This window comes from Microchirus variegatus, assembly GCF_963457635.1.
Source record: "Microchirus variegatus genome assembly, chromosome: 11".
Taxonomy (NCBI): Eukaryota; Metazoa; Chordata; class Actinopteri; order Pleuronectiformes; family Soleidae; genus Microchirus; species Microchirus variegatus.
The window spans coordinates 9,065,180-9,078,987 of NC_139812.1; the positions used below are offsets into that span (position 1 = coordinate 9,065,180).

General features: G+C 38.9%; 1 protein-coding gene across 1 annotated transcript in view; it reads right to left on the reverse strand.

The window, feature by feature from the left end:
• Positions 1-9,766: 9,766 nt before the first annotated feature.
• The window catches only part of grid1a (glutamate receptor, ionotropic, delta 1a), a gene marked incomplete at both ends in the record, with an annotated part of 241,815 nt that continues 237,773 nt past the window's right edge, over positions 9,767-13,808 (reverse strand). The window contains one exon of the mRNA XM_083897762.1: positions 9,767-10,198. Coding sequence (XP_083753888.1) covers positions 9,767-10,198 — 432 coding nt within the window. The remainder of the gene's footprint in view (positions 10,199-13,808) is intronic.

The following is a 13,808-nucleotide window of genomic DNA, read 5'->3' on the forward strand; positions in this document are numbered from 1 at the left end:
CGATGCAATATAGTAATTGCTCTTGGGGTGTCCTTGAAGTTGGAAAAAGGAACTGTCTGTCGCCACTGTTGTAAAACATCTGTTTACAAACCAACGATACCGGTGAACTAACACAGGATTCCAGAGGTGCTGTTCTTATGTTGTGTTTTATACAAGTGAGATACATGGCTTTATTTTTAAAGATATAAAGGAAAACTAACGCAGAACAGAACAATAGTGCTTCAGTTAGCGTAGCTTGCGTTTTCAACTTGGCTTATATGTTTTTCAGCTAAACTGTAATACACTGCTTTTTGCGTAATTGTGCTGTCAACAGGGCAACGTAACGCAAGCAATCATAGATGTTCTAGAAGAGAAAATAATACATACATTAATACATTTGAATTTTAGCCATAATTGACAAGGTTTAGAGAAACAATGTTCTAGCAAAATGTTTTCAATGTGTCTCCTTTCCTTTTCATACACTGACTGTTTCTTCTTACCTGCCTCTGTTGGTTCATTGCTGTGTAGGCCTGTAGATGAGTGAATGTACATCCACAATCCACAACCTGAATAATGACCTATCAACCCAGTTGTGAGACAACATGTTAAGAATATTCATTGGCCAAGTAAACATGGACTCAGACACTTTAAGACAAAAGCAGAAGGAACCAATTAAGGTTCAATCATTCAATCAATTAAGGTTTGTTTGCATAGTAATGTTTTCTCAACAGTGATTCTGTTTCATTGTGCTGATGTCTTGGTCATTAAATATGTGTAGTGATTATACAAAACTGCTAATTAAGACAAAGAAATCACTGACTGGATCGGAAAGACCCTGAACTCAAGGTGAACTCATTAGGAGCTTTTCTTTATTTTCCCCTGTTGAGGTTACGTGTGGAGATTTACACACATACTATTTTTAGGCTCATATAACAGCAGAAGTGACAGCATAGGTGTTACATTCATGTATTTCCATTATTTTATCTCAGAATTTCTCTCTGAGAAATACAGGTCAGAGGGTGAAAACCATGAAAAAAAAAAAAAAAAGAAGATGAATACGACCTCACAATAACAGCTCATTGTGTTGGCTCAGACAAGGATCTTGACAAAGAACTCAAGGCTTCAATTTTAATCTTCACAATAGGCAGTTTATTTTGCAGCCGGGAAAAACAACACTGAACACACATGAGGCAATGAACATAAAATACAATAAATTTATGTGCATACATAAATAAAATGTATGCTAAAAACCTGCCACATGAGCTCACATAAGATATTAGCTGTTCCTACTGTGCCAGCGGAACATAAAATCAGGAGCACACCCAGAAATTATTTTTTTTGATTTACTTTTTGTAAAAGACAATACATTGTTAATTACAGCCATCAATAAAACAGGTTCTAAAACCTCACATTTGCTCAGTTACATCTGCCTTACACAAATTAATTAACTCCATTAATTTACCAACCAACAGTTCTGATCTATTCAAATAAAATAAGCAAAAAACAAGCAAACAAAAAAAAAAACTAATCAGTCCAAAATCAGGTTCGGCAGAGCAGACGATATTGTTATGAGAATAAAGTGAACATGCTGATAATAAGGAAATAGTGATGCCAGACGTGTCTGTGACCTTGTTTACTCCCTCATGGCAGCAGCTGCGCAGGAATAAAAAATAGCTAAAATACCAACCTTTGACAATTTGTTTTAGGGCAATTCTTGGAAAAGAGTTGTCTCAGTAAAAGGAGAATAATATGTAAGACGTGTCGTATGAAGTCAACATGTCAGTGAACATGGTTTGTCATCATGGTTTAAAGAAACAGGCACTAAAGGGAAAGCTTCCCCTTTCTTCTCAGACACGGTGTAGGTGGATATTTATGTTTTTAACAGTGTTGTCTTTGTGTTGTCTCTCATCATGCAACAGACACACTTTTAAAGGCTGCCATGTGGGAATTGATCAAATAGTTCAGTGTGTATAAAAGCAAAACAGACTGTGGGGCAGTTGTATGTGAATGTGCATGAACGTAGTGTAATGCTGGGTGTAAATGCAGTTCTGAGCTTTGGAAAGTATTACATATTTTTATGTGCCTATTTTTCTGACTGTGAAAAGACTTTGTGGCCTGCTATACCTGACATATTTTGTCGAAGCTTTAATAGAAAAGGGCAATCCCCCTTTTTTTGAGAACAAATGTCTTTCTTCTGCACCGGCATAAAAAAATACATGTTTTTAAAGTTTAACATTTTTATGCAGGTACTTAGATCAGTAAGCCTTTACTGTAGGTCCACCACCAAATAGTTCAATAAAAATACATAATTTAACAGTCAAGCACTTATGCAGCCTCACCAACAATGTGTAGCACCTGTTCTTTTACAGCAGGCGCCTCATGAAAAATTCAATATATTTTAGGCCACAACATTTGTTATTATAATACTTTTTTCCCCTTTACCATTGTTTCTTTAACTCAGAAAGGTTCACAGCACGAACATTCACTTTCTCCCACCTGAGTGTCCAATAAAGTATCTAGTTTTGTTCTCATGCAGATAACATAGTTGGTGACAGTTGCGGTTTATTCACTCATGAAAATTGTGATTGCCATGAAGTTGGACACAGAGTTTAATGGCGTCCACAGTCTGACCTTTACTCTAGCACCTCAATTAATTAGATTTCCCTTTACTGAGAAATTGGCCCATAGTTATTCAAACTCAGAGTAGATCATTTCGTCTTCCCGATTTTGTTTTGTTCTCCTGACGGTGAATCAAGCGCCATTATCAAAATTGTTAATTGCCCAGCGCTTATTTTATTAAATACTGACATTCACACAACCAGGATATGTAATGAATTGATCCTAAAAGGTTTCAGTACCAAATAGATAGTCTGCCTTGATTGAAAGCTGAAAGTAAAAACAAAAAAAGCAAAAAAAAAATACACATTACTATTGATTTAACAGTGTTGTACAGATTTAGCCAAGAGCACATTCTTATGGCATAAGCTTAATATGACAACCTTCAGTTACTGTCATTAAAATCCAAAGTTTGAGGGCAAAAAAGGCAAAGCACTTCCCCCTGGATAAAGAAGCAAAGCCCTGCTTGCAGTCGAAGGTGGGATGGCTCAATGCATGGATAATGAGGCTGCAGAGGCAGTCTGGACAGACGGTCAGTGATCTCCCCGCGGGGAGAATAGAAGTTATTTTACAGCAGATTGCCTTGCACTGCCCACACAAGCTAATTATACAGACTATTCATGCGAGTCATGTATGGCAAAATTGTACAATTACAAAGTCCCTGTTCCTGTGATAATGTGCCATGTGAAAAACCAGGGGAGATTTTGTTTTTTTACGAGTAAGGGGTGATTCCCTTTCACGCATAGTGGATTGTCTATGTTAAACTAATATTATTATTAGTGATATATTAAGCAATTTTTTTTATTGTGTATTCACATAATTCTTGTGCTAACTCTCTAGTAATCTGTTCTCATTTTTTTGGGATTTGAAAGTGAGGCAGAGCCTCATAGGAAGAACGTTACTGGTCTGACCCAGGGCCTCTCTGTGTGGAGTTTGGCCATACTCCATAGGTGTGAGAGTGAATAGTTGTTTCTCTCTGCATGTTTGCTCTGCGATGGACTGATGATCTGTCCAGGGCGTACCCTGCCTTTCACCCTATGTCAGCTGGGATTGTCTCCAGCCCCCCTGGCAACCCTCATGTAGAGGATAAAGTGGTAGAAAATGAGTGAGTGAGGCAGAGTCCCTGCTGGATCAGATTTGGAGGTGAAAAAGTTCATGTTATGAGATGAGTCTTGACATAAAGTGGTAGAAGTAGACATTTGTATTAAGCAAAAAATATGAGTAACGTCCCTGACAGGACTCACGCTTAGCTCTCAGAACAAGGTCAGCGGTTCCTTAGAGCACAGCCATGGAGCCTTCAAAGCTCACTCTGCTCAGCAACACGTCCGTTACTGGCAGACAGCATCTTCAGACAGTAAAGGTGACGAGGGCAAATCACCAATCTCATTGTACATGAGCACAGACAGATTTCCTAACATGGTTAAGCTGAAGTCCATGCACACACTCACTCCTGAGGGAAGGAATTTAAATGCCTTACTTCCTTTTTGAAGACTGCACATTAAATGTTGAGCAAGTTTAACTGCAGTGTTATTAAAAAAAGACTGCTCAGAGTCAATTGGAGAGATAATCAACACCAGTCAGTCCAGTTGACAAGTATGAGCGTGTCTTCTCTTGGTGAGATGCTTTGCTACTGGGTGAAGATGAGTGTTCTTCAGACGTGGAGGCAGAAATGAGTCACCATCTGTTTTGGTACCACTGTTGGTGACGCAGCCAACCACCTCATGCTGCTGATGAAACCTACATCATGTAGTATATAGTGTGATAAAAATGTATTTGATGTACCATGTAACAATGGTTCAAATGTTCAACATATATACATATATAATTTATCAATGTAATGTTTATGTTTTTACAAACACACTTTGTGACTCAGTGCATTTAAACTGATTTAAAACGTTTTAACCGTGATGCCATTATTCACCGTTTCATCCAGACCTACAGCGTAGCACATACAGTTTTTTAGCAAAACTTTTCATCAAGTAAAATACTAAGAAAGTAATTTCATTTGCTCTGAAAACTATAATGCATTTATTCTGTTTATGAAGCTGCAAAGTCTTATTGATTATTGTAATTTAATACCAGAGATTATGTTTATTATTCACTGTTCTGTACTGATTTTGTTTACTCTGATTGAATCATTTAACTAACACAAGAACATTTTTTAAAATATCAGGCAATAATATTGTAGAACCCAATGTGAAATCAGGTTTTATCTATTGACAGAATCCTTAAATCCAAACATATTTTACACACTGAGATTCCAACAGAACCTGGGCACATCAAATGTTTAAGCTTCAAGTTACAGGGTTGTTTTCTTCGATTGAATAATAACTGTTTTTATTACCCCAGAGTTATTTGCTCTATCTTTCCATGGGTGTAGTTGTTTTTCTGATTGCTGGCTGATTATATTTCCTGCAGCTTTCCAGCGTGGGATGTCAAGCTGAGTAGTATTACATGATGCACTGGTCGACAGGTGGACAAAAAAAACAAAAAAAAAACGATGTGAGAGATCTCATTCAGTCATGATCGCTGTCAGCACTGAGTTTATTAGAGACACAACAGACAGATCTCTTTCAGTGAAATGTGTATCAAATAAACACAGCATGAAGGGGCCATGAAAAGAGACCTGTTAACCAGAAAGAAAGTTCAACCAACAGTGTTTCGTTTTCCACTTTGACATTTCGTTCAGCAGGTCTTTATGAATGCCTGGTTTGTTTGGCTGACAGGACACTGGGGGTTCAAACTTGGGGTGATGGATCACTAGCCAGACGTTTTCTTCATCAGTGATTCTCTCCACTGACAGTCTGTACTGTGGGTCTGAACAAAGATTTGGTAGCTTATAAACAGAAATGAGCTGAAGAGAATGCTGTTCAGGGAAATCAAGGAAATCAATAGGATATTGCAGCACTGGATGATTTTATTGCAGCTGTTTTTAAAAAATGCAAATATAAACAAATGTTGTCGACTAACTATTGTCAAATTAGTTCAGACAGTTCCACATGACTCCCTGAGTTTCTTAGTATTGCAGTGTTTTGTTTCTCTGCACACAGAGTGACATATTTTAAATCACGACAGATGAGGCATGGCTACACAAAGTGAGGTAAGACAGTGTGTAGTTGTAACAGTACAGCAAACCATTGGACTGTGGCTGAAAATGCTGATAATAATACCATGAAAATCTTCAGAAGTGGATTTTAATGCTAAACATAAACCTGGATGTTCAGTGGAACTTCACAATTGTATTTGACTCGCAATCATAATTTTGACTGAATATTGAAAATAAGAGCACTAAGTACATAAAGCCATCCTTCTGTTGCTGCACCATGCAGCTCCAAGTTTCTTCGCTGCAGTCAGATGAGTACTGCTACGTTCAACGACAGATATATAACACAACACTTACCAAAGTACTGTAAAAACAGAAAAATCGAATGTAATGCACAGCAGAAGGGGAAGAGCGCTGTCTCTCTCTATTCCTCCATCTCTTTCTACCTCTCAGTCTCTCTCTCTCTCTCTCTGTGTATGTGTGGGTGAGTGAGGATGTGCAGGGAGAGAGAGTGTTTTCTAGCTGTGTTTTAGTCATTACTTAAAAGTCCACAGGGGGTAATATAAGTGCTGAACGGAAGCTTTAAAGTACACTAAACAGTGTTAAACCCTTTGAACTAAAGTCCACATGATATTAGAGCTACAGCTAATATTATATTTTGTATAGCATTACATTATTTTTACACAAGTTACGAAATCAAATTACACATATTTTATTAATTTGCCAGTTGCTTGTTCTGTTCATTGATTAACCACTTGCACCATAAATTGTGTAATTGAAAACACATTTTTGACAAAATTAATTAAGCCCATGTCAAGCTTTTCAAATTGCTTGTTCTTCCAGACTAGAGTGTAAAACTCTACACAAAATGTATGAGCTGGAAAATTTAAGTTTGATGATCTGTACTGGGGTAAAAAAGAACAAATGGATTGTTTCAAACTTCTTAGTTGGATGTTGTCACTGGTTCTCATTGATTCTTTGAAAAGTTTGACCAAAAAAAGTCTTAGGTTAGTATTTTGTCCAAAATTTGACCAAAAAGTCAGTATAGTCAGTAAGACAGTATAGTATGTCGTCCAAAGTTTGGCAAAACCAGAAAGTCATATGTTGTCCAAAATCACCGAAAAATGTCTTACTGTCTGGCGTGGCATTCGAACCAGCGTCCCCTGGAAGTCCAAAATTTGACTAAAAAGTCATAGGTTAGTATGTCTTCCAAAATTTGACTAAAAAGTCATAGGTTAGTATGTCGTCCAAAATTTGACTAAAAGTCATAGGTTAGTATGTCGTCCAAAATTTGACTAAAAGTCATAGGTTAGTATGTCGTCCAAAATTTGACAAAAAAGTCATAGGTTAGTATGTCGTCCTAAATTTGACAAAAAAGTCATAGGTTAGTATGTCTTCCAAAATTTGACAAAAAAGTCATAGGTTAGTATGTCGTCCTAAATTTGACTAAAAAAGTCATAGGTTAGTATGTCGTCCAAAATTTGACAAAAAAGTCATAGGTTAGTATGTCGTCCAAAATTTGACTAAAAGTCATAGGTTAGTATGTCGTCCAAAATTTGACTAAAAGTCATAGGTTAGTATGTCTTCCAAAATTTGACTAAAAAGTCATAGGTTAGTATGTCGTCCAAAATTTGACAAAAAAGTCATAGGTTAGTATGTCGGCTAACATTTAACAAAAAAGTCATACTTTAGTATGTCGTCGAAAACGTGACCAAAAAGTCATAGGTTAGCATGTTGTTCAGCATTTAACAAAAAAGGTTTTAGGTTAGTATGTCGTCCAAAATTTGACCAAAAAATCATACTTTTGTATGTCGTCCAAAATTTAACGAAAAAAGTAATTGGTTAGTATGTTGTCCAAAATTTGACAAAAAAGACATAGTATAGTATGTCGTCCAAAATCACCTAAAAATGTCTTAGTTACTGTCCGGCTTGGGATTCGAACCAGCATCCCCTGGGTGAGGATGGCTCCCAAAATGAACCATCATAGGCTGCTGAGTCAATCAAAATCTTGAGCCAACCAAAATCTTAAGCCAGTATGATATATTGTCATATCTTTGTAATTCAACAAAAAAGTCATACTTGAGTATTTTCTTAAATTTGTAAGGGAGAAAGTTATGCAATTCACCAAAATTCATCACCCAGAGACTATTTTATTACGAAGATGATATTTGCACTTTCTTGTCCACCCATCCATCCATCTTCTACTGCTCGTCCGAGGTCAGGTCGCGGGGGTAGCAGCTTGAGCAGAAAAGCCCAGACTTCCCTCTCCCGGCCACTTCGTCTTGCTCTTCCGGGGGAATCCCAAGGCGTTTCCAGGCCAACCAAGAGTCTCTCCAGCAAGTCCTGGGTCGTTCCGGGGCCTCCTCCCAGTGGAACGTGCCTGGAAGACTGAGCCTCTCCCAGATGACCGAGCTTCTCAGCCTGTCTATAAGGGAGAGCAGACACCCGGCGGAGGAAACCCATTTTGGCCGATTGTATTCACGATCTCGTTCTTTCAGTCACTACCCACAGCTCGTGAGCATAGGTGATAGGACCGTAGATCGACCGGTAAATTGAGAGCTTCGCCTTTCGGATCAGCTCTTTCTTCACCAAGACAGACCGATACAGAGCCTGCATTACTGCAGACGCTGCACCGATTCGTCTGTCAATTTCTCGCTCCCGTCACTCGTGAACAAGACCCCAAGATACTTAAACTCCTCCACTTGGGGCAGGATCTCACCCCCAACCACAGCAAACAGGACCACATCATCAGCAAAAAGCAGAGACCCAATCCTGAGCTCACCAAACCGAACTCCCTCAACTCCCTGGCCGCGTCTAGAAATTCTGTACTGTACAATGAACAGAATCGGTGACAAAAGGCAACCTTGGCAGAGTCCAACTCCCACCGGAAACTAAGCTCTGGCACCGGTCATACAGGGTTCCGGAAGCCCATAATCCCAAAGCACTCCCCACAGGAGTCCAAGGGACTCGATCGAATGCCTTCTCCAAATCCACAAAGCCCATGTAGACTGGTTGGGAGTTGTTGGCATTAGAGTTAGCACTTTCTGGTGTCTTGTAATTAATGAGTGTAATTTAACAAGAACAGACTTTTTCATAATGAGATAGCATTGCTGCTTGTAAACATTACTTAAGCAAAAGTAAATCATAGGCCTGGATGATGCAGGAGTGAAGTATATCAACATTGCCGTATTCCAGTGTAAACTCAGAACTAAGAAACAAAACTATTAAAGGATTATTGGAATAAGTAAATAAACGGAGTGTAAATATACTATGCATAGATAAAAGGATGTGTGTTTATATTGTCTCGAACATCATTGGTGCATGGTCTGAGAAAATTCTAAATTTGTCTGCAGAGTGAACAAATTTAAGAAACAGTTTAATAACGATTAATCACAGATTTGTACCTCAAACATTTGTATGCACTTGAAGCACAGATTTATGTGCACACACTGTTTGTGAATGAGGCCCACTGAGTCTTAATTTGTTGCACTGTTTGTGGTCTGGTAAGCGAGTGATCAACACTTGATTTTATTTCCCTCCCGTTGTACAAGCAGACATTTTATCATCCTAGAATCACAGACACTCACTGACAACACACTGAGACTCTAAATATTTTTTCAAGCACACATCTGTGTAGTTTTTGTATTATACTTTTATTTTTTTCATATGAAACAAATCAGTTCTTCCAATGTCTCTGAAGTGTGAAATATCTTTTTTTTTTCATCATGAATTCTGACAGTACATTCAGTTAATGTTAATCAGAAAGAAAACATCTTTGAACTTGGCACTTAGAAAACAACCACAAAGAATTGTCACCTTTTTTCATTTAGAACAAAATTTACAAAGCCATTCAAACAGTCATTTTTTTTTTTTTTTGATAATTTTATGTTTTTTAAACTCAACTGTTGAGAATATTCAAAATACACTTTTAATGTTTCTCCTATCTCTCTTTGTACTTACAAATATTTACATTGAAGTCCCAGTATTTTGTCAAGCATCAGCCCTCTGATTCTTCATCACTGGTAGTAAAAATCCCTTTTTAGTGATTTCTCTTTTCACACTGTTAGCACTCTGTGTGGCTCTGCAGTATTCTTTTTGAGCTCGAGTGTCTGTGAATATTTGTCTTGCTCAGATGGATGTGCCGTGGCTGGGCTCACTGCCTTCTGGGATGGCTCCTCCTGGCACTGGTTGGTAGGCCATTGGCATGGGGGTCTTGACTGGGCTCTGTCGGAAGAGGCCCCCGTTGGGTGCCCTGTGTTTGCAGCGGATAGAGGGCATGGTGGCACTGCTGAGGGGCAATGGCAAGGTCCTGCCAGCCGCTGCACCCAGTGTCCTTCCTGGCCCGTGACCCTCCTGAAGGAAGGTGGTCACAGAGATTGGCCGTGGTCCTCGAGGGTAGTCCCGAGCAGACAAGGCCTCTAGGGACTGGCTGGGCTGCATGCTGCTAATGTCCAGGGCAGAGATCTCAATAGATTGGCCAGGCAGCTGCTTGTGGGCCAAGTCCTCGTCCAGGAGGCTGTTCAAACGCTGGTGGACCTGTTCCAGGTTTACCTCTTTGTCCTAAAGATAGAACCAGAGCAATAGAGAATGTAGGGGGAAAAAAGAAGCCAAGTGAATAGAGGTTTTAATGGAAGGGAGAGCAAAATTGCAATTGGAAACAAGTGTGATAAAGAATAAAAGTGGAAATGAAAGTGCAGTGAAAGGGGTCATGGGTTTAAAAGAAAAAAGAACAGGCAGAATGCAGAGAGTGAAAGAAGAGAGAGAGAAAAAAGACAGGTTACAAAGGTTGTTTCATTATCACCGTCATGACCATCACTTCAGTACATGCAGCTAATGCTTCTCTATTATTCAGCAACACAAAGACTAACACACACACACATAAGAGATTGAAGGATGCCTTAAAATAACACTGAATTATTTCCACTTTGTTTATACACGCATTTTAAAATTTGGGTCATAAAAAGGTAATGTCTCCAGTTTTAAAATGAACTTTAATGGAGATGTCTCTTCATGCAGAAGTTGTTAAGGTTTTCTCCATAATTAGGTGACCACACATTAGCTGGATGTGACTCTTGCATGAAAAGCATCAGCTGTTAACAAGGCAGGCTCCAATGGACACACAAATCGATGAATGTGACAGTAAAATCCAAATGGCGACAAAGTAATAATATCAGTTAATAAGTCTAAATTGTATTGACTTTCAGAAATATTTTCACCCTCGAGACATCAACGAGGCAACAGAGACATAGGAGAACAGAGGACAAGGCCAAGTACAAGAGGACGATTGATTATGAGACTCATGAGCATTAGCCTCCTCACACAACAGACACACACATACACAGAAACATTCAATTTAAGTCATAGTGAGGGGCAGGAGAAACTATCAAGACGACTAACAGGAGAGACAGTGGGGTGACATGACAGATGGAATGACTACAGTCTACCCCTGCCGAGCCCCCATGCCCCGCCCTTTTGCCCTGACAGTCACAATCACAATCCGCGACAGTACGTCAGGCCTCTCCTGACCTGTGTCAAGAACCTCTGCCTTCTCCCAGTCTCTGTCTCTCTGCCTGTCCATATGTCCCTCCCTGCAGGTGACATGCTTGTAATGTCATAATATGTCATTGGACCCGCAATCCTGTTCAGACCATAATCCCTGGTCACCTGCTGGAGATCACAGACAACAATACATGGTCTAATGTGAGTGCAGATATTGACATGTAATTATAATTATACTTTCTGGGCAATAACAGTAATAGTTCAGCTTTGCTTTCTGTTTGAGGATTAGACGGAATATCTATACCAGTCTCATGCCTGTGTGAGTATGAAGTTGCAAATAATATATTAGGCAATTGGGAAATGATTAGTACAAAAGTAGAAAAGGTGTTATTTGCTACAAAATATGGTTCTTGGAAAATACACATTGTTTTTCATTTCTATTGTTCTGCTATATATGATCAATCAAGAAATTAGCAAATAATGTGTCTGAGATTGCCAGGCAACCAGAGGAGGAGGTCAACAAACAGAACAGGTGAGAGTCAAGAAACAGTTTAATAATATAAACCCCTTGTTTTTAGTCTTAATTCTGAGCTAAGCTAGTCATGGGGTTTGTTGCTTTTTACTTAATGATCAGATATGAGAGTGGTGTCAGTCTTCTCATCTAAATCATCCCAAGAAAGCTCTAAAGTATACCTTTATGTGTATTGACCAATATAATTATAATTATAATTATAATTATTATTATTGAAACAGCCTTCACAATGTCCACATACAGTGAGCTGTGATGTTCCAGTAATTGTTAAAACAGATATCAAACATTTTCCCTGTAGGCTTGAAACATCACTGTAAAATGTTTGTTCGGAGGCAGAGATCACCTGTTTTCCATTAAAATGAATAACACATTTTCCAAAAAAAAAAAAAAAAAAAAAAGCATTTCCGTCCACTTCTGTTAAGTGAATGTTGAGGGTAGTTTACTGAGATAATCAGCAGGTGGTGCAAAGTGTGTCACCACAGAGGAAGAATCAGAAGGTGCAAACTGATAATGCAATCTAAGAATGCCAAGTAAGATCACTGTTTCCTCGATTCTTTTTACAATGCAGTAAGTGTGAAAGCTGGACTGAACGTCACCCTTTCTTTCGCCCAATCTGTTTCCAATACATTTATTCACATTCACCTTTTACTTTATCGCAGCTTTTGAGGCGTACACACTTTTCCCACATCTGATCACTAAATCATGATGGGATCAAAGGAGTCATCTGACTCTTGCACTTAGAAGACAATGTGAAATGTGTGATAAAGGGATCGGATCAGAGCTGATCCCCATCACCTCTGCTAAATCTTTTACACTAGTGCCATTTATTTAATATATATATATATATATATTTTTTTTTTAAATATAATTGGTCATATTTTTATAGGATGCCTAATTTTTATCCACCCCATGTCTCTGTCTTCTCTGACCTGAGATCTGTGCTGGGCCAAGCAAACATACACTCATACATGACTGTGGGAACAGTGTGGTTGAGCATCTCCAAGTTTACAACAACACTAGTCGGTGCTGGTACTGAATATAAATGCAAATAATTGGTATCAACACACACACACACACACACACACACACACACACACACACACACACACACACACACACACACACACACACACACACACACACACACACACACACACACACGACAACAACCCTGGTTTATCTACTGGTGAGACCCTGCCCTCCAAAGTCCAACTCGCTCTGCAGCCTCACAGCAAGTGGGTCCAGACTAAACATCTAAGAGCAGCCACACTGCTTGCAGCCTGCTCCTTGAGTACACGAGTGGGCACACTCCAAAGGAGCTCTGCAGGAGACGTGCACCTTAACAACAGAGGTGCACAAGGTGCAACAGATCAGTGCTACTGCCATCAGACACTGCACACTCAACCAGTGTGGACACAGACAGAGGAATCTGCTCTAAACTCCAGTCAGGAATATCCTTTATAGTACTGCCAGTGACTGATTTTAAATGGTGTACGGTGCAGCTTTGTTATCTTGGCAAATGCAAGGTTTGGATTTGGACTTGGATTGGTAGATAATCCACACTAAAAACAACTGAAAGGGGTTGGGGGCCCAAAAAAGCTGGCTGGGACATCCATTATATTAACAAAACATAATTTGCACCAAATCTGAGAAAAAAAAGCATAATTTTGTATTTTATGTTGCACAGTGAATTGTGTCGTAAAAAAAACCTGTCATATATATGTACAGCAATAAGAACTTAACTAGCTGCTCCTGCAGCAGTAGACTGGGGTTGCACGTTTGCTTCTTGTCATTCTAGACCATGATACGAGATCGTAGACACTTTAAAAAACGATTACAGTTGTGAAAACTCCTTAGAGTGTGTTAATTGTATATGTCAAAGAAGCTACAACTGGGAAAAGGGAGCTGCACATTTACATTTGAGATGCAACAAACAATGAGCAAATTATAATCTGCAGTGTTTTGATAAAATGCAGCCCTTACTATTTATTCTGCTGTGAATATCTGACACTATTGCATCAAGATTTATAACCAAGAAAATTGCAAATGATTAACAGTTTTGTTTCAAGCCAGGAAATTAGTGTTTGAAGCTCAAAAGACAGATTTCCGCCAATCAACATAATGGCACACAAAACCATA